This window comes from Apostichopus japonicus, chromosome 17 (genome assembly GCF_037975245.1).
Source record: "Apostichopus japonicus isolate 1M-3 chromosome 17, ASM3797524v1, whole genome shotgun sequence".
In the NCBI taxonomy this organism is placed as follows: domain Eukaryota; kingdom Metazoa; phylum Echinodermata; class Holothuroidea; order Aspidochirotida; family Stichopodidae; genus Apostichopus; species Apostichopus japonicus.
This window is the reverse complement of record NC_092577.1, coordinates 25,627,703-25,655,522: the sequence shown is the minus strand read 5'-3', so window position 1 is coordinate 25,655,522 and position 27,820 is coordinate 25,627,703. Positions and strand designations below refer to the sequence as shown.

The window sequence follows — 27,820 nt, the reverse complement described above, 5'->3', positions numbered from 1 at the left end:
CATACAGTATGTATGGTAAATATCAACAACCAATCAGCATACACAGTCTATGGAACAACACATACAGTATGTTTGGTAAATATAAACTATTCAGCATACAGTCTTTGGAACAACACATATGAATGGTAAATATAAACAACTAATCAGCATACACAGTCTATAGAACAACACATATGTTTGGTAAATATAAACTATTCAGCATACAGTCTTTGGAACAACACATATGAATGGTAAATATAAACAACTAATCAGCATACACAGTCTATGGAACAACACATACAGTATGTATGGTAAATATCAACAACTAATCAGCATACACAGTCTATGGAACAACACATACAGTATGTTTGGTAAATATAAACTATTCAGCATACAGTCTTTGGAACAACACATATGAATGGTAAATATAAACAACTAATCAGCATACACAGTCTATGGAACAACACATACAGTATGTATGGTAAATATCAACAACTAATCAGCATACACAGTCTATGGAACAACACATACAGTATGTTTGGTAAATATAAACTATTCAGCATACAGTCTTTGGAACAACACATATGAATGGTAAATATAAACAACTAATCAGCATACACAGTCTATGGAACAACACATGTGTATGGTAAATATAAACAACTAATCAGCATACACAGTCTATAGAACAACACATATGTTTGGCACATGGAGTTGGCAGTTGGCTTTCGTGGAGTGCAGACGTGTTTTTCGCTCTCGCTCTCCATCTGATACAGCTACTATCTTACCTTACTGTACTGTGCTATACTTCCCGCCAGGCGGGTGTGCGTTCGTCGTATATAGTTATCGTATATCGTTTTCAGTTTAAACCTGTGTTTAGTTTGTTTTTGTTTTTGTTACTCCTCTGGCCTAGCCACCTTCGGTATCATGGCATCGCGCCGTGATTCGAAAATTGTTAAGTTGACCTTCACCGGTGAACAAGCGGTTCCACCGGTGCAAGTTTTTAGTATTTTAAAGAGTAAGGGTGTTGTTGTGCCTGGAGAGGTTGATGCTTTACAAGCTCTCCAGGGTCGTAATACGTATGATCTACGTTTTACCAGTGACGTGACCCGGCAGAAGGGTGTCACGTTGCTGAGTGGGGTTGAAGGTTTGACAGTTACTCCATACGAACGTTCCGTATGGGTAACTGTCATCCACGTAGGATTAGAGGTGCGTCAAGAACTTGTCGCAACTGTTTTAGGTCGGTTCGGGGCTGTCAAAGCTATTAAAATGTGCTCCTACGCACAGGCCCCTGGGGTGTTCAACGGGCACCGACAGGTTCGGATCGACCTCAAGCAGGACATTCCCTCCTTCCTTTTTATTGCCGGGCATAAAGCTCACGTGCGTTACCCCGGTCAGCCCCGTACCTGCTTCAGGTGTGGGGAGACCGGGCACGAAGCTAAGGGCTGCCCAAATAAAAAGTGTGGGCGCTGCCTTCGTCTTGGGCATGATACCTCTGCTTGCCCAAGCGAAGTCGTGTGCTCACTCTGTGGGAAGGAGGGACATGTCTTTCGCGCTTGTCCCTCCTCTTATGTCTTTATGACAAAGAGTGGGGGTCAAGCAAAGGCGCCAAGTTCTGGCGCACCTACTGCCCCGGAGGAGGCTTCACGCAAGGAGGGGGAAACGGGTGAGGATTCACTCTCCGCACCTCCTTCACCCTCCCCCGTAGTTGCAGACCCCGTGCCCGCACCGAGAAAGTCTCCACCAGCTTCCCCCATCAACCCCGTGCCCGCACCGTCTCCACCACACAGCGAAGCGGACACGGGGTCTCCACCAGCTTCCCCCATCAACCCGTCCAGTTCCGTCCCCAGTCCGCCGCCGGTATCGCCAGATCCGGAGACTCTGTCTGACGACGACTCGGTCGTCCGGTCTCCGGAGGCTATGTCTGACAGCGACTCCGGAGGCTCGGTGATCGTCGAGCCGAAACGTGCCACTGGGACGAGCTGGTACGACGAGATGGGGGAACCCTCACTGAAAAGGTCGGCCTCAAGTGACGACTCTGACGACGATATGTCGTCTAGAGCGCGCTTGAAGCTTACAGAATCGACGTCGGCGTAGTTTTGCCCCATTGCCCTCTCATGGCCCATACATTTTCAGTTGCCACCTTGAACGTCAATGGCATGAGGGATCATCGCAAGCGCAGTCGCATTTTCCAATATTGTATTTCAATGGAAGTCGACTGCGTTTGCCTACAAGAAACACATATTTTGGAAGAAGATGTCCCTCTATGGGCCTATGAGTGGGGTGGTGGGCTGCATGCTTCGTTTGGTTCGTCTTCATCCTGTGGCACTGTCATCCTCCTGTCACCTCGTCAGGCGGGTTGTGCAACTAGGGTGGAGACGGATCACGAGGGCCGATTGGTTTGCATTCTTTTCAAGTATCCACAGGGTAACATCTCCCTTTGCAATGTGTATGCTCCCAATCGGCCTTCTGCTAGACGAGATTTTTTTAACACACTGCCTTCCTTTGTTCCTGGTAGTGCTCCATGTGTCATGGTCGGAGACTTTAACTGTGTCCCAGACTCGGGTCTTGACAGACTCGGGGCTTCTGTGTCTGCTAGTCCCGACGCTGGGATCACAGAATTGGACAGATTCACTTCCGCACACCTTTTAGCCGATGTCTGGAGGCGTATACACCCGTGTAGTACGGTGTATACGTGGGTGAGGCCTAACGGAGAAGATGCCTCCAGGATAGATCGAGTGTATGCGCCCGTAAGTTTTAAATTTTCGGGTTGCGAGACGCTCAGCTGTCCGCTCTCTGACCATGACACTGTGGTAGCACGTTTTGTTTTGCCTTCCATTTTCCCGATCGGGCGGGGCCTATGGAAGCTTAACTGTCGGATTCTTGGCGAGGCAGAGTTCCGCCAAGGTTTCGAGACCAGGTACAAAGGATGGCAAACATTGAAGCCGGCCTTTGCTTCTACATCCCAATGGTGGGATGATGTCAAGTTGCGCATCAAACGCTACGCAATTCAGTATTGCGTGAACCGCGCACGGCGTCGAAGAGAAAAATTCTCGAAGCTGTGCGCGGAGGTGAAGTTTGGCGACCCTTCGGCTGTCATCGCTTTGCAGACTTATCTCGATGAAAAGTACCACGGTGCCCGCGTCAGGGCCCGTGTCGAAGCGGTGGAAGCCGAGGAGCGCCCTTCACTGAGGTTTTACCAGTCCGTTAGCTCATCGGCAGGTGACAGACGCGTCCCGTCTGTGCGCGCTACTGATGGGACCGTGGTTAGTGACCCTCACGGCATTGTCCGCGTATATAAAGAGTATTATTCCAGTTTGTTTACGCGTGGCAATGTCGACTTGTCGGCACAGGCTGATTTATTGAGGGGAATCTCAAAAACCGTTCCCCACGATGTCAATGATATTTTGGGGGGCGGAATAACAACTGTTGAGCTTTGGAAGGCGCTTTCGAAGATGAAGAATGGCAAGTCCCCGGGTTCGGACGGGCTTCCGAGGGAGTTCTACCGAACCTTCTGGGCAATAATAGGACCCGACATCAGAGCCGTCTTCGAGGACGCCTTCCAAAACGGACTGTTAAACCAAAGTCAACGTATGGGCATGGTCATTTTGCTGCCCAAGTCTGGGGACCCCTTGGATCCCCGTAACAAGCGTCCGATCACCTTGTTAAATGTGGACTACAAGTTGCTGGCTAAGGCTTTGTGCAACCGCCTTGCACTGGCTATGCCGCATCTTGTGGGTGATCTCCAGACTTGTGCAGTCAAGGGTCATTGCATCCAGCAGAACTTGTGGTTGATGCGCGACTTGACCGACTTTGTTATTGAGCGTGATCTGCCATGTGCATTGGTGTCTCTGGACCAGCAGAAGGCCTTTGACATGGTGGATCGCGGTTTTTTAATGAATGTATTGGAGACGTCTCAGTTGCACCCGGTTTTTCGTAAATGGATTTCTGTTTTGTATGAAGAAAGTTTCAGTTCTGTTATCGTAAATGGGTTTTGTTCGGAGGTTTTTAACGTAGAGAGGGGGGTGCGCCAGGGGTGCCCTCTGTCTCCATTACTTTATGTTTTGTTTAGCGAGTCCCTCTCTCGTCTTTTGGAAAGGGACTCCAGACTTGTTCCATTCGTTGTGCCAGGGGGTGCCAAAGTGAAATGCGCTCAATATGCAGATGACGTGACATGTGTTGTTTCGAGTCTGGGCTCCTTTCGCGCACTCTCGCAGGATTTATCTATTTTTGAGAGAGCTACCGGGGCGAAGTTGAATCCAGAAAAGACAAAGGGCCTTCGTCTTGGTAGCTGGAGATACAGAGACTTACCATTCGGTGCGTCGTGGTCGGATCAGAATATCAAAATTAATGGTATATGGTTCGGCTACGATGCACCTGGTGATGTCACCTGGAGCGAGAGGGCTGAGGTATTTGAGAGCAGGCTCGAAACCTTTGGCACCCGCTGGCTTTCGATCCTAGGGAAAGTCACCGTAGTTAATCGTTTTGTTTCGCCCATCTTGTGGTACCCGGGCGCGGTGTATCCAATTCCGCGTCGCGTCCTGGTGCGGTTGGAGAGAGCGATATTTTCATTTATTTGGTCGGGTAGTACAGAGCTTGTGAAAAGGGCGGTAATGTACCAAAAACTGGAGAAGGGTGGGTTAGGGGTGGTTCATCTGGGAAGTAAGTTAACTTGTTTGTTATTTAAGCAGTTGTTTGTAGCGGTAACTGACCCAGGGTTGCCTTGTTCATATTTTCTACGTTTTTGGGGCGGTTTGCACCTGCGTCGATGGGTCCCGGCGCTGTTTAGCAACAGAGAACCGCATAGTAGTACTCCAAACAGGGTGGTGCGTGTCATTTGCTCCGCTCTGATTGAGTTGCCCCCTGTTGACCTGTCACAGCCGGCCCTCGTTCACAGTTCGTTGCGGGATAAGGCCTTGAATGCAATTTTTGTACAGGGACGTCATCCTGTCGAAGTATGGCGTTCGGTGCATTCAAGGCTGAATGGTTGCAGGCTCCGTGACCTTGCATGGAGAATTGCACACGGTGCCTTGGTGACCAATCTGAAAAGGTATCACTGGCGATTGGGTGATGGACTGTGCCCGAGGACCGGCTGTGACAGCTTAGAGAGTACTGCCCATGTTTTTTGGCATTGCTCCTTTGTTTTGAACTTGTGGGAGTGGTTTCAGTCCTTGACCGATCGTTTAACGGGAGACCGTTCCTGGTCGGTAGGACAGGGTTTTGTTTTGTATGGATTAGATCCTCCAGTTTGTTCCGTTGCTGTGTTGCAGCGTATTATTTATGTTTGTTCTGTTGTAAAAAAACTTATTTGGAGGAATAGATGTGATGTTGTTTTTAGGGGGAAATTTGCCAGTTGGCAGGCAGTCCTGGAGGCGGTGAAGTGTGACATTCGCCTTCAGGTCGAAGGCGATTTTCGCCGTTTATCTAGGGCTGCCTTTTTTGGACGGTGGTGTGCTGGGGAAGGGTGTTTTGTTTCGCTGCGTGCTGGTCGTCCTTTTGTAGTTTTTTAATATTTCAGGGGGGGGGGGGGTTGGGCGTTTTGTCTCTGCAGGTCGGTGAGCGTATGTATTTTTTTTTTGGCTCGCTTGACCCGAGGTTCGTTTGTAAGAATGGGATGGTTTGGTAGTGCCGTTTGGCCGTGACGTTTTGTATCCCGTATGACGGGTCACGTAAAAAGCACATATGTTTGGTAAATATAAACTATTCAGCATACAGTCTTTGGAACAACACATATGAATGGTAAATATAAACAACTAATCAGCATACACAGTCTATGGAACAACACATGTGTATGGTAAATATAAACAACTAATCAGCATACACAGTCTATAGAACAACACATATGTTTGGTAAATATAAACTATTCAGCATACAGTCTTTGGAACAACACATATGTATGGTAAATAAAAACAACTAATCAGCATACACAGCAGGGGTCGAAATTTACGCTATTCCGCTATCCAGAGAATAGTAACATCATGAACGGAATACCAAGTTGCTTAGGTTCATTTTTCTCAGGTACCTTGCCAAACAACTGTGAGCTCATCCCCTGTCTAAAACCTGTTTGTTAACATTTATTGGCACGTTTCCAAGAAACGTTACATGGAGTAGACTGTTTTGGCTCCATTCTAGAATTAATTAGGTTAGTCAGAAAAGATCGATTAAGTTATGCGAAATATTATTTAAGAAAAGTAGTTAAAATATCCCTGTAACATTTAGGTAAAACACACCTCAAGCCAACTGACTCCTCCACATGAACAAAACAATCTATTCCCCATGATACACGAGGCACAGTCCATGATACTACACAAGCATAGCATAATATCAAGGCCCCTATAGCTATGGCCATCTTTATGAAAGTAACCCTTGTAATCACATGTTTTAGGCCACTTGGAATGATTCACTAAATGCGAAATATTGTTTCCATGTTCATGTAGAAAATGTCAACTTCGCAAAATACAATTATTTGTGTTTTTGTAGTTACATGTGATCCGTAACTGACCAGGTGGTTAGGCTATATGCTATACACTTAACTATGGTAGGATATTATTTTTGCGTATTTTTGGAAATTCTAGAAAATAATTTCCCCCCGCTATACACCAGATGGTCTTACGGTTTCTTTATAAATGGGTGTACTAGAGCCTTGTTTGAGTGACATTAGTTGCATTTAGCACGATATGCCAGATTTGCGTTAATTTTTCGAAAGTGTTTTACTACAGTAGATCTTTCGTAAAATTTGAAAGGTGTACCAACATACCTTTTGTACACAATGCTGTCACCTCGGGCAAGCATAAACAAACACCACCTTTGTGGCCAGGAACAGAAGAAAGTTCCTGCACACAGCACAACACATTTATATAAGGATATCAGGTGATCAGAGCATTAAGGGCCAGGTTAAGCTCCAGGCCCAATTTTATCATTGGACTCCATTTTGCACTCTTCCTTTTTCACTAAAGGAGACATGAATGTGACCATTATTGAAATTATTGAAAAAGGGAACTGTTATGGAAAACTCAGAAACAGCTTATTTCATTAGTAAGAGAGCACAACTTTATTGTTCCTCCAAACACAATTGAGGTCTTGATCAAGTCTAAAATGTCACCATAAAGCCACATAGGCTTCAATCTGTTTGTTCTTCCTCATTTATTACAATGTGACCATGCTACACCAGCCATGAAAAAGATGACACCGAAAAATATTTGCCTTTTATTTCAGATACTGAGAAGCGACTTGACCTGAGAATACATGTACCCTTGATTATGAAGTTATTCACATTCTGTGATTTTTCCTGATTTAAAATACCAACTGAATTGCAACAGATGTACAGTAGCTTTGTAACAATGCAGAATGCAGTAGACTGTAGTACAGTGTGCAGTAGAATGCAGAATGAAGAACGCAGTAGGAAAAATAGATGGCAGTATTTACAATTGATAGAATGAAGCCTATTAGAGGTGCTACAGTACTAATAAATGATCACACAAATCAGTCACTGTTACATTTATTTTGTGTATGGGATGGGTTTTGCAAACCATAAAGCTCTAAGCATGACGTAGTGATGGTATTGGTTACAGTGTCAACCATGTTTACATTCTAAGTAGAAACCAGAATGCAAACATGCATTGGTTTCGATGATGTAACATGAGCAGTTTTCTTCAAGAATCTGACGAGGGTGTACAACATACTTGATATAGCATTTGAGAAGCAGTGTGATGTGACAAACAAATTCACAATGTCCTGATATGACCATTGACCTCAACAATAGGCTTCTTGAACTAAATGTAATACATCAACATACTAAATATGACATATGGGCTTGTTGAAATATTGTGTAAAACATGATTTTTCACAATGTGAAGTCAAACAACCATTGACCACTACCCACAGCCTTAGGCTTCTTGTGATACAATTACATACCAAATATGCGATCTGGCCAAGCTTCTCTTGAGATATGGTTTAGGAAGGTGTGTACACATAGAGAGACAGGTGGGAGTGAGAGTCATAGAGAGACAGGTGGGAGTGAGAGTCATAGAGAGACAGGTGGGAGTGAGAGTCATAGAGAGACAGGTGGGAGTGAGAGTCATAGAGAGACAGGTGGGAGTGAGAGTCATAGAGAGACAGGTGGGAGTGAGAGTCATAGAGAGACAGGTGGGAGTGAGAGTCATAGAGAGACAGGTGGGAGTGAGAGTCATAGAGAGACAGGTGGGAGTGAGAGTCATAGAGAGACAGGTGGGAGTGAGAGTCATAGAGAGACAGGTGGGAGTGAGAGTCATAGAGAGACAGGTGGGAGTGAGAGTCATAGAGAGACAGGTGGGTTAATTGATCAGATATTATTCAAACTAAGAACACAGAAACCAGAAATAAACGTGTTTTCTTTTCTTTATTTCAAATAGTAACCCTTTCCATCTTTCTTTCTTTTTTCCTCCCCCTTCATGTTTGTGCTGTCTGTTTTTTTAGTTTTTTTATCTCTGCTCCAAATTTCCAGCGAGTGACGAAGATTTATTTTTTATCTCTGCTCCAAAATTTCCCGCGAGTGACTATGTTCCCATGTTTCCTCCTTGTTCCTGGCCTGTACAAGGCCCCCAAAAAGAAGCTAGCAGTACAAGTTGATCCATTGAGGTAAATTTATCTGGGCTTGACAGATTTTTTTCTTTTCGGATGGCCAAATTTCCCATTGAGATCATCCAAGCACAAATGGTTTCACAAACTTCGCAAAAGATAAACTTGACAAATAATGCCTAAATTTATCATCCCTAAGTCTGCATGCATGATCCTATGATAATGATGAGAAGAACTGTGTGTAAAAGTATTTCAGCAAAACAGCTAGTAGGAGATGTAATTATTAGTGTTTACACGGGTCCAAAAATCGGGAACCGGGTACCCGAGAGCCGTTACCCGTCGGGTATCCGGGTACCCGGAAAAAAAAATTTTACCCTCGAGTATCACGATTTTCAAGAAATGACAAATTGGATGCTATTATAAATGAATCATATTCTCTACTGACAATGTTTTCATATTCAAAAATGTAAGTGTAATTAGATAAGGTATAAAACCTTCCTCAATAATTTCTATTTGCTATTGTTTAAATTCGTTTAATTTAAACAATAGCAATAATTTCGTTATTGCTGTTATCTTCGACACATGGTAGCCCAGCAAACACACAAACGTTTTTAAAACGTATCAAAACGTTTCGTCTTTTGTTTTGATAACGTTATTTGTGGTGTAATAAATATGTCACGAAAACATTTTCAGGCTATTATTTCAAAACATTTTTTCCTTAAAACATGAATATAACATGAATATAACATTAATATCTCATGAAAACGTTATTCCAACGTTTTTATAACACCACCTTTAACGTTATAAAAACATATCGGGTGGGTACCTTCGTTATTGCTGTTATCTTCGACCACATGGTAGCCTAACAACACACTAAGTCAATGGGAAATCTGCCTAACCGTCGATTTGCCAATTTTTTTTTTTTTTTAAATCACACTAACGTAGGATTCGAGTAATAAATTAGGAACCGGGTAGTATCGCGTCGGGCGGGTACCCGGATAACCGGTGCAAACACTAGTAATTATGCATAGTCACTCAGTTTAGTTGTGCAGCGCTAAATACAGGCATACTGTATTTGCTCCTAATACAGGCAGTATATATTTTTTCAAGTAATTTTGATTTGCTGATTGTCTGTAACCAGTTTTAACATCTCCGTACTTACTTATACACAAAACCTTTTGCAGAAGATTCTACCACTGTTACAACAGCCTACTGTATGGTTTAATGTGTGTAAAATGTTCATCCAATTGAATCGTTAATGTGCACAATTCATATTGTTTGGATATTTTTTCACATGTTTGTCACAATGGTAATTTGCTAGCAGCCGTAATAATTTTCCCAGAACTTGGCTGCAGAGAATGAAATGATCACATTTTTGTTCATTTCCAATTCCCACAGTGTTTTTATGACTTTTTCACTACAAATTATGTCAAACTTGGTCATATTTTCAACTGTTTGGACATTTGTAAACGTTCACAAGTTGCAGTTGCATTGCAATATGATCGGCTGGGGTGACTGAATCTGTGTTGCAAGAATGTCATCATTTTAAGAGATGGCTGGTAGGAATGGATTGAGAAATATTGTAGACTAGGAAGAGAGAACGGAGAGTAAAAGAACGCGGTTGAGATTCGTAATCTACTTGAATCAGTGAAATATTCCTTTAAATGTAAATACCTTGTAAATCATAATCGAAGGACCTGGAATGACAGCTGATTGTTTGCCAGCTTTACACCTAAATAAGGGTCCAATGCAAAGTTTTATAGTCTTCAAGTTTTAAGTCAGAACGCAATTTCAGTGAATTACGAATGCTGCACACATTACCCTGGTATATATTGCACATGCATCTAGTGAACTGTTTCATTCAGTGAACTCCCATTAAGATGATTCCTTGTAAGCAGATCTACAGGTGTAGATGATTACACTACTCTGTGATAAGTACACACAATATTCTGTGTAAGCAGGTCTATGATTACACTACCCTGTGATAAGTACACACAATATTCTGAGTACACAGATCTACAGGTGTAGATGATTACACTACCCTGTGATACAAGTACACACAATATTCTGAGTTTGGTAGATGATTACACTACCCTGTGATACAAGTACACACAATATTCTGAGTACGCAGATCTACAGGTTTAGACGATTACACTACCCTGTGATAAGTACACACAATATTCTGAGTAAGCAGGTCTATGATTACACTACAGGGTACCCTGTGATAAGTTCACACAATATTCTGAGTACACAGATCTACAGGTGTAGATGATTACACTACCCTGTGATACAAGTACACACAATATTCTGAATACGCAGATCTACAGGTTTAGACGATTACACTACCCTGTGATAAGTACACACAATATTCTGAGTAAGCAGGTCTATGATTACACTACAGGGTACCCTGTGATAAGTTCACACAATATTCTGAGTACACAGATCTACAGGTGTAGATGATTACACTACCCTGTGATACAAGTACACACGATATTCTGAGTACGCAGATCTACAGGTTTAGATGATTACACTACCCTGTTATAAGTACACACAATATTCAGAGTATGCAGGTCTACAGGTGTAGATGATTACACTACCCTGTTATAAGTACACACAATATTCTGAGTAAGCAGATCTACAGGTATAGATGATTACACTACCCTGTGATAAGTACACACAATATTCTGAGTAAGCAGATCTACAGGTGTAGATGATTACACTACCCTGTGATACAAGTACACACAATATTCTAAGTAAGCAGATCTACACACAATATTCCCAAATGCCCATTTCGTCACATCATTTATAGTAATGAAAGACAATCTGAATGATTCAAAGCTATTCTGGACATTGAGATTAAATTGTATTTTCATCTTACTTGGTGATTTGAGCACAGAGGACAGGATTGAAGGAGACCATCCACACACAGAAGATGAGTTGGTATTGGATCTGGAAGCTAACCTTCCCTGATAAAACCACCAGTAATCTGAGGCAACAGAATAAAGAAACATGATGAGTATTGGATCTGGAAGCTAACCTTCCCTGATAAAACCACCAGTAATCTGAGGCAACAGAATAAAGAAACATGATGAATGCACATCTCCAATCATATATGCTGTGAAATCATACAAAATAAGCGGACACACACTATTCCTTTTAAAAATGTACTTGAGGAACTTATATGGGTAAGAAACATAGGGTAAAGGTTAGCCATAATCAATTATTGAGTAGTAGGTGTAAATATATACATATTAACTTACCACAATTGTTACTATGATCATCATGTTACTCAGGTTATTAGAAACATACTTCAGGGATTCTAACAAGATAGCTAATTCTGATTCCTTAACACACCATTATTAGAAAACTCAAGTGAGTAAATCTTATTATAGACTGCATTGCACTAACACAGACTTCAGAGCATTGTACTGTAGAGAAGGTGCAATCAGTTGCTTTTATAGGAAGTTTCTTAACAAAACTGAACTTTCTGAAGGTTAATTCTTTGTAGGGAAGCCTGCCATTTATGCAATATTTATTTAAACATCTACCATATGGATATCGTCTTCTTCAAGATTTTGAATTAAATGTATTGAGTCAGGGGTGTCAATCAGGACTCATGTATCTCATAAGGGAGCCGAAACATTGTGCTATCAGATGAGTAGTTATTACTGTATTATTCTCATCTGCTTTACCCCCCCCCCCCCGATTAAAAAAAGATAACTTTTCAACTGGTTTGAAATAAGAATTGCAGATTCCATATATAGCATAAATTAAATGAGGAAGTGCACCAATTCACTGCTGAGGCTTTCAATATGTAAATTATATTGTGCGTTTAATTTGGTTAGCAATTTTAAGTGTTTTTTGAGAAAATAATAAATTTCACATGAGTTTTGAAGCAGATACATGGTACTATGCCTGGGTGCTAAGCTGCTACTCATGTTGATGTTATAAACATCTTACTCATTTAGGCTCAAATTTAACAGTCGTCCAATTGTCCGTGACAGACAAAAAGCAAGTCGGACAACTTAAACCCTGCTTAGGTTGTGAGACGGATGACTAGCTCATTTGATGTACTGTAAGTGTTCAACACTTCAAACAAAACTAGAACAATCCCTATTCTTTAAAATGAAACTCTGCCCCACAAACTGGTAGATAGTAGCTTGTTGGTATCACCTTCCATTCATGTAAGAAATAACGTAGGAAATAAATCATTATGGTACGTTCTGTAATGATGAGGGTAAAAACCTACACTTTAGCTGTATGCACACCACTTCGCATCGCTAACTTGCAGTTATGTGGATACTGTACATATGCACCTATGGCTACATAAAGTATCAAAAACATGCTTTGTATATAGTACTAAAATCCCTGCTGGCCGTGACCATGTTTGTTTCTACCTCATGGCCGCATGCACGTATGACTAGCTTCCTGGAGTACAAAGACATGCAGTACTATACTGTGCATTTAACACATGCTCATTTACATTGCTGCAATGTACGTGCTACTGTATATACCCTAAGCTTACCCTCTGTCTCTGGATATGATCGGAAACAGTGACGGAAATAATCTTTCATTACCAGAGAATTCCCGCAACCCAACATGATTAATCATGAACAGTGTCATACACCACATAAAATACCTAAAACTCTACAATACAGTTCTGTTTGCTAAGACTTTTTGCTAAGATTTTTGCTAAGGTCCCCAGTTTGGCATCTAAAACAAATAGCACAAACCTAACAATTAATTACACCTAAATTCCCCATATGGCTTCCCCTCAGCACATACAGGCTACAACTACCATCAGAAAGCTTTTAAATCTTCAGTTATCTGTGTAAAACAATGAATAAAGCAGAGCTTATTAAGTAACGGAAAGTCCTACTTTTCTAGTGATTCAACCGAATATAATTTTTCTAAGTTACCTTATTTTTTTTTGGAATTCATAATTTCTGAAACATGAGATCTCAAAATAGAGGATGTCTAGATGCCACTTACAAGGGAAGTGCAATTTCTGGCAATCTAGGAGACATTCTTGGCATTTTTTTTTTCTCCCTATACTTTGCGCCGACCCATGGTGGCGCTCCGCTTACATAGTGTCATGATGGTCATTTTTAGGACATGACCCGCCCACTAAAAAATTCTTAAAAAAGACCCTGGTTTATACTGTACACACATCAACAAATCATTATGTAACATTTGGATGATACATGTTTCTCAATGTTCCTCAACTGCCACTCTAGGGTAGTAGTTAGGTAGTATCTTTATGTCATAGGATTTCATCTTCCCCATAAAATGAATGCATAGTGCTGTACTCAATGTGCCCAGTGAATCTAGTACCTAACAGTGCTTTGTAAATGTACTTATGTTACCACATGTGTGCATATTGGAGATATCTGCATAATAAGGGTTTATTCTTGTGAGCAGAGTTTAACCATGATAAAGGCCCTATGTTACACCCGAATGTTAAATACATAATTCATTCTTAATCTAAGTCTAATCACTTGTCATATGTGACATTATAGTTATCTTAGTTTTGTGTTCTGTAGCTTGGCAGACGACCTCAACTTGGCAGACGACCATCAACAATGTGACACATTCTAACCAAGTCAACAATCTTGGTAATTCCTTCCCACATTTTGTATACAAACTATTAAAAATATATATAAGACTGTACACAAATTTGAAAGCGTTGACCAATGTTAAGAAGGTTTGTGGACCATTGTTTCGAACTTATAATATGTTCACGCAACGTCACTTTTGGAGTTATATTGAACTTCTGTTAACCTAAACCTCAACAAGGTTCTTGTACACACTAAGATGAAACTCCTCCAAGCTTTACTTGACAGTAACCAGCCACCTATAAAATTAGGGTTCTTGTTACTCACCTAGCTGGATCTATATACCTACGGTAAGGGATCTGTTTTAATCCAAGTTACACACACACAGAGACCACCAGAGATTTGAAAGCAATAAATAACCTGATTTTTTACTATTTATGAAAACAATTTGAAGGGGAATCTTGTTCTATAATATACATCAAATTTACATGAACATTGTGCCATTTTTCACATCTTCAGTAATATACACAATACTTTTGCTGGATTAAGAATGTAATTCAGGCTGTTTCAAAGGAAATTACATAAGGTATTTACTTATTTTTAACACAAGATGATATTGAAGTGGTGTCCATTTTACTACATGGTATGTTGGCTTGTATAGATGTTTCTATTTTTTAACATTCTGCTTGTTTTCACCGAACTTGTTGGATATACAAAGAACACCTTTACATGAGAATAAACCCACTGTCCACAGATTATTGTTGATAACTTTGGTCAAATTAGATTTATGCAAAATGCAGATTTATTTTGAAAAATATTTCACATTTCAGTTAATTAATATCTGAAACGACCTTTGACATTTTATTCCTTTACAAATTTTTGCCCATTTACCAACCCACCACTACCAGTTTCATCCAGATGACCAGATCACATTAAAACCCTACAAACATTTTAAAGGAGTTCTTGTTTGGACTGGCCAAATGATCTTTGTAATACTTTGTGTAAATTTTCATAAATCCCCTGACATGGCCAACGACTTAGACAATTTTCATCAGGACTGAGCCATTGATATGAGAGTAACAGAATTACAGCAGACAAACACTTTGCTGTGACATTAGCGCCATTGGCTAATCCAAGTGGGCTAAACATACAGTAACAGGACAATAATTCTTATAAGTGCTGTAGCTGTTATAACCATCATAGAAACACATAGTGAGAAAATCTGTTAACTGTGTGAGTCATTCTATAAGGCAGTGCATAATGCATTGCTGCTGTCCACTTTGCCAAGGAAGAACAGTTGTATGCAATAAGTCTACTTGTTAGTACAAGTTTGTGAACTTTAGTAACTAGTTTACTATTTGTAACCGATGGCAGATCACAAAAGAAATTCAGACATAATTTCTACTTACACACTCATACCCTCATTTTCCATAAAGGCCTCTCGATATTCATTTAATCTCAGCAGTTGTTGCAGGCACTCCGCCACTGTCTGTACATACTCATTGCCAGATGTAGTAAACTGTGTTCTCATCCAGCCAAAGTAAAACCTGAGATCACTGGCACCCATCCTCTCCTTCCCATAGCAGGCTAGCTTTGTGACTATTCTACTGGCCTAAACAAAACATACATAAAGATCCATTACGCACAAACTGGGTCAATAGTACTTAAATTGCAATTTGTTATTAATGTTATCAACTGATATAAACTATTTGTTCTTCATTTTGATCAAAGCCTGACTATTGCCTATAAGTAAAGATCATTCCATCCATTTAGAGGGGAAAAAATGCAAAAAATGTATAATATTTTAACCCTAAAAATTGATTTACCAGTTAAAAGCCACAACACCATTAACTTTTACCATCAACCAAAATGTATTGCTGTTTATGTTCATGATATACAGGTCTGTTACAAATAGTAGAAACTTTCAGAAACTGCTAAATAACTCAATCATGTATTATCATGAATAAACAAGACTCACCTGATTAACAGCAAATTTATCTTCTCTGTTCAGAAGATTTAGAAAAGGAACCCAAGGACTTGTCTTGGTTTTTTTACCATGTTCTACAAATATGTTCACTCGCTCTGGTTTTTCCTGCCAAAAATGAATAATAAACAGTCAGAGAATATATTGCATTGATATGATGCTCAATACACAACATAGGCTTGACCCACTGTCAAATTATGGGGGGGCCGGGAACCATATTTTGATGGCGTTCATTCTGGGGAGAGGTTGACAGGGCAGCGGGCTGGGCGCTTCCCATTGCTTTGTTTGGGTATGGAGTCTTAGATTAAAAATGGTTATCATTTTAACTACATTTGGAGAATACCATTTTGCATGCATGTTATGAAATGTAAGCCACTTCTAAGAAAATTTGGGCCAAGGGACTAGGCATCCTCCCTGAGGCTATGGCCCTAAATACATTAAAGATATCAAACATTTACAATGTAATAGTATATATGTCAGTAGCTATATGCAGGTATCTCATCTTTCTATATTGAATCAAATGGAGATAATGTGTTTTTATTACAGATGACAATCAAGTTCCATAAAATGCACAGAACTTTGACTATAAGTGTCTATTATTCAATCAAAGTTAATTTGTTTAGAGAAATTTTGTGCTATGCCTTGGATTACTAATGAGTATAACCTTATATAGAAGCAAACCACAATGTGTTTTACAACAACTAATCTATTCAATATCATATATATGATAGCTATTTGTTTGAATTTGGCTAATTCATTTTGGCAGGGGAATAGTGCATTACCACCCATCCCCCACTCCCCCACCCCCCCCATCTGGCTACACAACTACTGTACAACCTACCAAAGTAGTGTGTGAAGTTGTTTGTAGGCCTGTCTGATAAAACAACAAAATGTGCAGAACCTAACAGCAGTAAAGATCATACAAGATGATCATGACTTGCAAAAGTTGTATATACTCATATTGCTGTGTACTGTCCATTGAAACTTATTTGGTGAAGAGCAGTAAGTTATTCTGATATAATAACTGAACACTCCTGACACATGCCTTACAACATTTGTCTAATTCCCTGCTACTCAAAGTGAATGTTTGTCACCCTTTAATTATGAGTGTCAAAAACAAGTGGACAAATCTTGAACATGAACTACTTAAAATTGCAAATGAGCACCCTTTACCAAATGTTCTCAAAGGGGAAGGATTACCTACTTCCCAAAGACCCATTCCCAAGGTAACAACATCCATCCCTGGAAGGTCTACAAGATGAATGTGGAAAATGGGAACACTGAGGAAAGGTTTGAATACCAGACGTCTAATTAACAAATTAAAGTTGACTTATATACTGCTGCTTGGATGGGGTTCGTACCTTTAACATGTCATCTATGAGTGTTAGTATGTAGCGTACAGTCATCTCTTTGGCTATACGTCCTATCAGTCTAATCATGACCTTTGCACACTGCGGACCATTGGCTTGGATCAGAGAGTCCAGTCTCTCACTGCTGCTGTTGTCATAGTCTCTGATGAACATAAACTCCTCCTGGGAGATCATCTGACCTCTGAAGAAGCAAGATAAAAACTGCTGATCAGAATAACAAATCCAGCAAGACTCATTCAGTTCATATAGCTATGGAAATACCATCTGTTGTTTTGAACAGGAAGCAAGTATCGATTCATGGAATATCAGTGTTGCAATCATCATCGACTGTCCTAAGCTATCCTAATCTGCCAAATAAGTTAAATTTAAAGCCCTCCTCAAAATTTAACAGGAGCATGTGGACTATGAAACAAAAAGTGGGTGAGTGCACTGAGTGGTGTGCAAAGCTGCTGAAAGTAAGATGAGACATTACATCTGCCAATTTGCAATTTTGTAATGACTTTAAAGTAACTAGAGAAAACTACTCCCTAAGGTCAGCCACACCACTCTCTAGGGTTCCAGCCTACATAGTGTGTATCCACTGCCTAATGTTACTTACCTATACTTACTGTGCATCTGTGGTAATTACTTGCAGTACACCCATGCCCAGATATTACATGTAACCATCTGCTTACTCTGGTCTCATTATATTATATTGTTGTATACTATAGATCTTTCTGTACATATGTTTGTTACTGGGCAACTAGGTTATTTGGGTGTGGTTACAGCCTTGTGAGCAGCCTTATCTATGGATGTGTCACTGTTAGGGAAGCCTCGCAGATCTAACCGCCTTCTCCAGACTGGCGGAAATCTCGCACCACTTGCTCATTATGCATATAGTGTGCATATTGGTCCCATGGCTGAATTCCCGCCAGCTGAAGTAATGAGCACAGCGTCATGACAACACAAAGCTGTTTATTTTTCACAAGTAAACAGAATAACTTTGGTGGTTTTGAGAGTCATTAGAGCTGTAGCTTATGTTGCAAAATCTGCCACTACCAGTGACGTGCCGCCACAATTCTATAAACACTTCTACGTTATCAAACCTCACATATAAAATTTATTGGTCATTTATCAACGAACGTGACAATCGGCTACTCGAAAGTTCCATAAAAACAGCACATAAGCACAAAAACAGCACATAAGCCTCAATGAGTGGTACGTAAAGTTGAGAAATTAATCAGCCATTGCATTAAATATATGCGCCAAGAACCCCTGGGAACCTATAATAACATACCAAATGTCAAGCAAAACAATATTAAGCTACGCCACACATGTATGCTAACTACAAAGACCATCATTTTTTAAACTTGTCCTTGCAAAATGGCAACGTTTTTGTTACTGTACCCAATTGGCCCACTGGGAAAACAAGAAAATTAGCTTTTTAGATCCTGCAGTATTAATTCAGATTTCCTTACTTATTTTCAAGAATGTCTTGCCTTCGCAGAATTTACGGCGTATAAACACACTATCTTTGCAGAACGTTTGGATACATTTTGACTTTTAATTAAGAGTGCCCTTTTGTTCAACTCGCTTCAGAATTCAAATCGGTTTAGTAAAAGCTTGACCGCAACTGTATAGCGTGGAGGGAAGTTTGCAGACTCTGCATTCATAATAATACTTCATTCACAAATAGGGATCATGTCCCACACATCCATAATGTACTACATAAAAATAGGTTCGTGAAGTGTCATTCTCAAAATAACTTGGAAACAACAACAATTTGGAGTAGCTGCAGAATACCCCGTTGTTTTTCTGATATCCTTTTTGGTGAAATCAAGATACGCAGTACGCAGTCGTAAGTTATATAGAGGGCGTGAGAGTTATTTTGTACTTGGACATTTTTTGGAAATGTTCCAGTACAGTCCATAGCGCTGGACTTAATCATTTCTCTTCACGTTATAATTGTACGGAATTTAAGTCCTTTGCTTTAATTGAGGGCGTTTTGGAAATATCGGATTTCAAATGATTCCTGATGTAGTTTATTTTAATATGTCTTTGATTTGGCTACGTGGTAGGTGGTACTTGGACAGAGTATTCATTTCTGGTGCGGTAATTTAAAAGTATTCGCCTACGTGGTCCGAATAGATTTCAAGTTACTTTTGATTTGGCTACGTGGTTCCCGGTACGTGGAACGTCTTAAATTTTTGGATTGGTAAGTCGTGACTGTTATTATCGCACACAAGGGAATATAACATGTTTTATAAATGGCTACGTGGTACGTGGTTGAAATGTAAATTTTTTATTGATGACTACGAGGTACGTAGTGAAATCAGGGTTTATGTAAATCATGTGGTACGCGGTACGCCGTGACTGTTTTAATTGTACACAATGGAAGTATAATATGTTTAATAAATGGCTACGTGGTATGTGGTTGATCTAAAAAAAAATTAATTGATGGCTACGCGGTACGTAGTAAAGTTAGGATCACTGTGGACCACGTACCGCATAGCCGTTTTTGGTATATTTGATAATTTTACCTCGATTAGACATTAGGGTGTTAGCCACTGAAAATAAATGTTTTTCTTGATCAGGGAACGGAGTACCTGCAGAATACTCCGACTGTGTAGGGAAAACATAAAAGCGTTACGAAGTCGGCTTTTAAACGCTTAATTGAAGAGGATCAATTTATCGGTTAAATCTGACTTGATTGTTTACTTAGACTTTGGGAGGAGATTTTAAGCAGGAAGTTGTCATTCACTTCAATCACGGTATTCATGGGAAAATATTTAGTGGCTTACAATTTAAGTTTATAAATTTTGTATGAAGGTCTGGGTACCACGTAGGCTATCTTTAAATATTTTTCTACTGCGTACCTCGTAGCCTATCTATAAAAATATTTTAAAGTAGCGGGCTATTCTGCAGTTTAGCCAACAATTTATACATAACACCCCTAATCCTCTTTCATAATAGAATATTCTATCGGGCGACAAATGGGACATGATCCCTCCAGTTAAATTATGGTAAAAGTTTGGCATAACGACAAACAACTGCAAATAAATATAAAACAGACGTACTTACTACTTAGTGCGTTCGTGGTCGACTATACCGACCGACGACTTAGGCCTACATAGCTAACTTAGAATAACACTGGCTTAATGGTAATGACATACTGAACATAGGACTGCCAGTTAACTGTGTGATTCCGCACACCACTCGCTTCTCGCTCGAAAAGATTCAAAGGCGGCAAATCTGCAGGTCTGGGAACCAAGCCACGACCGTTGGGCTCAGTTTCATTCTGCAAGTGTTCGTATATTCCGGACATTATCACGCAAATGTCTGGGTTTAAGTGTCTTCTTTTCAGTCCTAGGGCTGATACTATACGTCCTACTGCACTCTACTTAGTCTTTCCTACAGGACAATCGTACGTATGTGTGCATGTATTGTACTGTATACTAACGTAAGATCAATTTGGCAAGATTTGAGTCACAGTTTTGTTATTACCGTGCAGTCATGTGATTTATACCCCAAGTATGGAACGCCAAATACGACATAATTCAGAATACTGTTCGGTAGTCACAAACCATGACGAGTAACCATTAATGACACAAAGACTAACTTAGAACGCCAAATACGACATAATTCAGAATACTGTTCGGTAGTCACAAACCATGACGAGTAACCATTAATGACACAAAGACTAACTTAGACTAAGAGATATTCAAGTGTAAAGTTTTATCAGATTGTATAGAAACTGCTGAAAGCTGTGATGTCACATCCTCAAATATGTAAATATTTTGTGAGATTTCATGACTTTCAACCAAAAGATATGTCAGGAGATCTCATATTTGTCAAAAGAAGTATTTGAGATTAAACATCTGAAAAAAATTTCATTATATTTATTTCAAATGTGTTAAAAAATGTCAATTATCAAAGAAAGATATTCAAAAATGTTAAGGAAGTGAGGATGTGACGTCACACCCTCACAGTAAGTCTTTCTACACGAGTCGTTTTCAAAGAAATTTTGATATCTTCAAAGTGTCATATCTCCTTAACAGAGCATGCTATCATGGTAGTTTCTTCACTTTTCTTTTTGTCTTTTTGTGCTCTTTCATACAAAATAGACATGTTAAACACCTCAACCAATCCTATAAAGCAGTATTTTGCGTCCTTTTCTATGATTTTCTCAACCTCACCTGACTCCACTATGCCATAACGACATACATAACTAGCTTATCTATTAAAATCTTACTTCAAATGGTGGCATAAAAGTCGAAAAATTGGCTAACTTTGTTTTTCTCCAAGATATTTTCCGTTGGGATCCAAATAAACCTCGCCCATAAATATGAATATTTAAACACTACGAACTTCATTGACCAATAGGCCTACGAAATACAACACCGTGCTTGATTTGTGTACAGTCTATATGGCAGTTGCACCAGAGAGTTCCATAATAACTCCCACGTTGTACCAACGCAGTCTTGAATCTATTTATAGCAACGGCTCATAACTAAACCTGAATCTCTGATTGGTTGAATTCAAACTAGTGGGTTTGGGGAAACTATGCGATTAATTGTAACTGTGGAATTTGTCGTGGACACTGTTCTCATTATCTGCAAAAATCATTAATTACTCGCCAATTAACGTTGTTGGCAGGGAAAAACTTGGCTAATATCTTAGTTTGCTGTTTTGTGATTGATATATGTAAAAAACTCGATGGACATGTCAAAAAGTAGAAAACGGCGACCAAACGCAAAATGCTGCTTTAAGTTTGATTCTTATCCGATAGATCGTAGCGTAAGTTCGATCGTTAAGTAGTGTTCCACAAAATCAAACTTAAGCTACGCTTGATTTTTATTAAGAAATGGTTCGTGGACGAGGCTACTTTGACCTTTTGTGACCTCAAATCCACTTGTGTCTCCGAAGTTTTGACACAGCGAACAACCTGTCGGCGCATTATGTGTCATCAAAATGGTGAGTAAATATCAGATAAATGTGTCAGAATAAACATTTAACCACAATCATTACAAGACTGACATTTGCCATGTTTTATTGCATTGGTTCGTTGTGTGTTACGACTCACAAACATTGAAAGATCGTCCGTTGACCGCATTTTATCTGCCAACTTGGTACTCTTTGCGTACGTTAAAGTAGTTTAATACAGGCAGTCAGTGTTATATGTAGGCTATGTACTAGAGCCTAGATCAATACCCGGGACAACGTTAGGCCTGCCTACATCTTTACAAAAGTTTAGACCTATCAGCAGCACAAAGTTATATAAGCAATGGCTACTGTATAAAGGATAAACTTCATAAGTATACGCCTGTATTATTACACGGACGACTTAGGCTTAGTACTACAATACTATACAGTATACTTAGGCCTATAACGGCACCCGGCTAATGATTACCAGTGGGATCAGTGACTGATTTTGATAAATTGTCACAATTTCGTACACAGGAACTTTGTATGAAGTCTAAGACTAAAGAGAGAGGTTTAGTTATTGCACTTCCACCCCTCAAAGCCTTAACTCTGAACAAAAGTGAAAGTCACCTTGCTTCCGACTAAGGCCTAACTAGCCTAATTTAAGAAAAATAAAAGCAGTATTAGCCTAGCCCTACAGGGCCTAACCTACACACACTAACGTATGATTTGTATACCCTATGTTTCTTTTGGCTGAACTTGAGCTGACCGGGAGTTTACATCCTTAGTGATGTAAAATGATTGATTTTGGATTGTTTCAGTCCAGGCCTAAAGCATTGTTAAATAGGAAGTCGTCATTTTGAAAGGCAACACTGCAGGTAAACAGGGTTTTTGTGATTATAGACCTTCCTTGCTAGCTGCACACAAGGCAAGCAACTTTATCTGCCCACTAAGCCAAGGCCAGAGTAGCTAAGTTGGGCTGGGACTGTACTATTAAGTACAAACACGTTTTAAGTGATCATATTTCAAGGGACCTGGCTTGGGAAGTTATTACAATTAAAGCTGTTCAATGGGATGAGCAGCTGTGTGTGCTGCTAGCCTATACCCATTGACTGTTGGAACTCAAAATAGAGGTCATGGGGTTTAGCCTTGTATTAGCAAGGCTGGCTCGTTAAGTTTAGAGAACAATGTTCTTGAGTCGTTAATGATAACTTGACAATTTTCACAGTAACTATTTTTTCATATTTTTCCTAGTCTAACTTTAAAGAAAAAAAATGCAGGAAGAACAATTTTTCCCAGCAAGAAATGTTTATTGTTTGCCAGTTTGTCAAAGAAAATCGCGACAAATTGTTTGGTCGAGCTGGACATTGCTCACGGAAGGTAAGACTTTTAAAAGCCTAAGCACATCAAACTAATCATTTGGCAGCTTGTTTTTTTTTTTCAATTGAATACAATCAGTACATTTTGCATTTAGTATTGGCAGAGTATGAATCAAAAGGTGTGATGTTGTCTGAGTAAACATACAATGGTTTTCCTTTTTAAGATACATGCATGCTTTCATTGTGCAGCAAAAATATGTACTCAGCAGAATTGTGGGACTTGAGGATATGTTCTATACTGCGTATCTGTTTGGAATATAAATTGTACCGTATGTGTGTGCGTAATGACACTATTTGAAGTTGAAAACATAGCCAGTAATATCACCTAATGCTCTGTCATAATGTAAACGGATAAAGAGAAGTGGAATCTTGACATAGCACAAAATGGATATGACATGTGGAAATTTATTGAGAAAGTATAAGTATTAAACATTAATTCATGTGTTTAAGTTCAAATCTGTTAGGAAAATAAAGCATTACATAATTTAGGTGATATTGTAACTAACATAGTAACTAATTTTGTAATGAATGCCAGAAGCAATATAAAAATTTAGATTTATAAGTTCTTGTTTTTTATAGCTGAAGGACTTATTGTTGGGCTTTCTGAATTGTGTTTTAACCTCCATGCATATCCAACAGGTAGAAGACTAAAAGAAACCAGAATGAAAACATTTCATGGTTCCTTGCTGCTGTTCATTAGTTCCATTCATAGGGAAATTTCTAACAAAGCCCTGACACAACAACAGTAATTTATGCTCACAAACTTTTGTTGCCAAAGTAATGCTAAGCCCTGATATCAATTGCAACACACATCAGTACCATCATCATCATACCAAGTTTGACGAAATTCCGACTAGTAATAGTAGCCAAGTAATTGCAATTTGGAGTATTTCACGTTTGACCCCATGACCTCATTAATATTCATGATATGAGCACCAAAATCAACAGGGTTAATCTACTTACTATGGGCCACCCACTCACCAGTATGGTAATGATTGGTCATTCCCTTGTTGAGTTATTGTGCATACAAACTTTTCATAACGAAATAATGCTAGGCCCCCCTTATAAACATGCATGATATCAATTGCAACACACATCAGTGTGTGGAGACTATCTACCAATATCATCATACCAAGTTTGACGAAATTCCAATAAATAGTAGCCAAGTTATTGCAACTTGGGAGTTTTTCACGTTTGACACGTGACCTCATTAATATTTTTTAACTTTGACCTCGTATAACTTCGCACACGAAGGTCACACGGGGGTCAACTTGTCCCAAAATATCAACCGTGACACACCTTGGAACTGGGAATTATTGCACTAAATGTCTGAAAATTTACTTTGACCTCATATAACTGAACCCACAAAGGTCACCTGGGGTAAACCTATTGACATATTTGATTGGTGAGACGTGAATATAGCATCAAAACTAAAAATTCAAACATTTTTTTCTTTGCCCATTTTCTCACCCAAAATACTAGTTTTTTAACATCAATTGACCTTTGATGACCTCGGATCACACGACCGTTAAGTTTGAAAATATTCCTAAATACCATTTGCAACTTGTCCCAAAATATCAACCTTGTTACACCTTGGCACTGGGAGTTATTGCATTAAATGTCTGAAATGTCTTTGACCTTGTATAACTCTACACACAAAGGTCACCCGTGTGTCAACCCATTGACATTTTTGATCGGAAGGTACCTTTGATATCCAAATCTAGTATCAAAACCAAACATTTTCTTTTTCGCCCGTTTTCTCCCAAACTAAGCACATTTTTTCTAATGTGACCTTTGACCTTTTGACCTTGGTTTCAAATGTAGTTTGATCTGCTGATTCCAAAAATCAACACAAGTGTGTACAGCCATCCTAACTCTCGACCGAAAACTTTGACCCCATATAAGTTCGCACACAAAGGTCACACGGGGGGGTCAACCTATCGATATTTATGATCGGAAGGTACCTTTGACATCTGAAAATAGCATCAAAACTGTAAAAATCCCCAAAACATGAAAAGGTCACCAGAGGTCAAATTGAGGTCAAGGGTCACCCAGATGTGGGTCGACAATTGGATTACACTGAAGCAACTCCCAACCCTAACGGACAATTCGTTCTCAAGTTATCGCAAAAATACTAGTTTTTTAACATTAATTGACCTTTGGTGACCTCAGATCACATGACCGTTAAGTTTCAAAATGTTCCCCTAACCAGTTCACAACTTGTCCCAAAATATCAACCTTGTCGCACATTGGCACTGGGAGTTATTGCAGTTCTAGTATTTTGGGTTTTTGGACCATAACTGACCTTTGGTGACCTTTGTGGGCACCAAAAACAATAGGGTTCATCTACTCACTATGGGCCACCCACCCACCAAGTTTGATCATGATCAGTCAATCCCTTGTTGAGTTATCGTGCATACAAGCTAAAGCGTCACACACACACACACGCCAACCTGAATACATAGGTTCCTTTGCTTTTAGCAAGGAACCAAAAAGCTACTAGGAGAAAGCTGAACATTCCATCAGGATTGCAGGGGGAGCCTCAGAAAAGTGCCTCTGAGCTTAAGAAATAGTGGTCAGAACTGAAGATTCTGGCCAAAAAAATATCAAAGAGCAAAACATACAACAGGTAAATAGCAATTATTGGCACCTCACATCCATCACGGTTTTCTTGACATATAATTAAATGCAAATTGGATAAACATTGTTCATATCATTTTATTTTAGGTGGAGGGCCAGCAGCTGATTACAGCCCTGTTTATGAGGCCGTTTTAGAGGCAATGGCCTTCAGGCCAGAGATGGTGTCAATGCTCTGAGGACATCAGAAACAGACCCTTTGACTGCTATGAGCGAGTCATCACAGGTACAATTTATATGATATTCATGTTAAAAGACCCAATTTGAATTTGAGTACAAGAAGCCTATAGTTTTTGGTGATCACCAGAAGAAATTATGAAAGCCTACCGTGGTACTTTTAGTCCGCAAAGCGATGACAGCCGAAGGGTCGCCAAACTTCACCTCCGCGCACAGCTTTGAGAATTTTCTCTCCGCCGCCGTGCGCGGGTCACGCAATACTGAATTGCGTAACGTTTGATGCGCAACTTGACATCATCCCACCATTGGGATGTAGAGGCAAAGGCCGGCTTCAAGGTTTGCCATCCTTTGTACCTGGTTTCGAAACCTTGGCGGAACTCTTCCTCGCCAAGTATCTGACAGTTAAGCTTCAATAGGCCCCGCCCGATTGGGAAAATGGAAGGCAAAACAAACCGTGCTACAACGGTGTCATGATCAGAGCGCGGACAGCCCAGTGTCACGCAACCCGAAAATTTCAAACTAACGGGCGCATACACTCGATCTATCCTGAAGGCATCTTCCTTGTTAGGCCTCACCCACGTGTACCCCGTACTACATGGATGCATATGCCTCCAGACATCGGCTAAAAGGTTTGCAGAGGTAAAACTGCCCAGTTCTGTGATGCCAGCGTCAGGACTAGCAGACACAGAAGCCCCGAGTCTGTCAAGACCAGAGTCTGGGACACAGTTTAAGTCTCCGACCATGACACATGGTGCACTACCAGGAACAAAGGAAGGCAGCGTGTTAAAAAAATCTCGTCTAGCAGAAGGCCGATTGGGAGCATACACTGTGCAAAGGGAGATGTTACCCTGTGGATACTTGAATAGAATGCAAACCAATCGGCCCTCGTGATCCGTCTCCACCCTAGTGGCACAACCCGCCTGACGAGGTGACAGAAGGATGACAGTGCCACAGGATGAAGACGAACCAAACGAAGCATGCAGCCCACCACCCCACTCAAAAGCCCATAGAGGGACATTTTCTTCCAAAATGTGTGTTTCTTGCAGGCAAACGCAGTCGATCTCCATTGACTTACAATACTGGAAAATGCGACTGCGCTTGCGATGATCCATCATGCCATTCACGTTCAAAGTGGCAACTGAAAGTGTATGGGCCATTAAGCTTCAAGCGCGCCCTAGACGACATATCATCGTCCGAGTCGTCACTTGAGGCCGACCTTTTTTTAAGAGGGTTCCCCCATCTCGTCGTACCAGCTCGTCCCAATGGCACGCTTCGGCTCGATGA

At 40.2% G+C, this 27,820-nt stretch overlaps 1 protein-coding gene across 2 annotated transcripts in view; it reads right to left on the bottom strand.

Annotated features, from left to right (window-relative positions):
• Positions 1 to 20,869, bottom strand: part of LOC139984259 (V-type proton ATPase subunit H-like) — a 41,579-nt gene extending 20,710 nt beyond the window's left edge. The window contains exons 1-5 of one of the 2 annotated variants that reach the window (XM_071998092.1): positions 20,594 to 20,866; positions 17,433 to 17,622; positions 16,066 to 16,179; positions 15,497 to 15,699; positions 11,411 to 11,518 (exon numbers count right to left, since the gene is read on the bottom strand). In XM_071998092.1, coding sequence (XP_071854193.1) covers positions 11,411 to 11,518; positions 15,497 to 15,699; positions 16,066 to 16,179; positions 17,433 to 17,622; positions 20,594 to 20,745 — 767 coding nt within the window. In that variant the 5' untranslated portion in view covers positions 20,746 to 20,866. Of the gene's footprint in view, positions 1 to 11,410; positions 11,519 to 15,496; positions 15,700 to 16,065; positions 16,180 to 17,432; positions 17,623 to 20,593 lie in introns of both variants that reach the window. The other variant, XM_071998093.1, reaches the window with a different exon arrangement.
• Between the last annotated feature and the right edge of the window lie 6,951 nt (positions 20,870 to 27,820).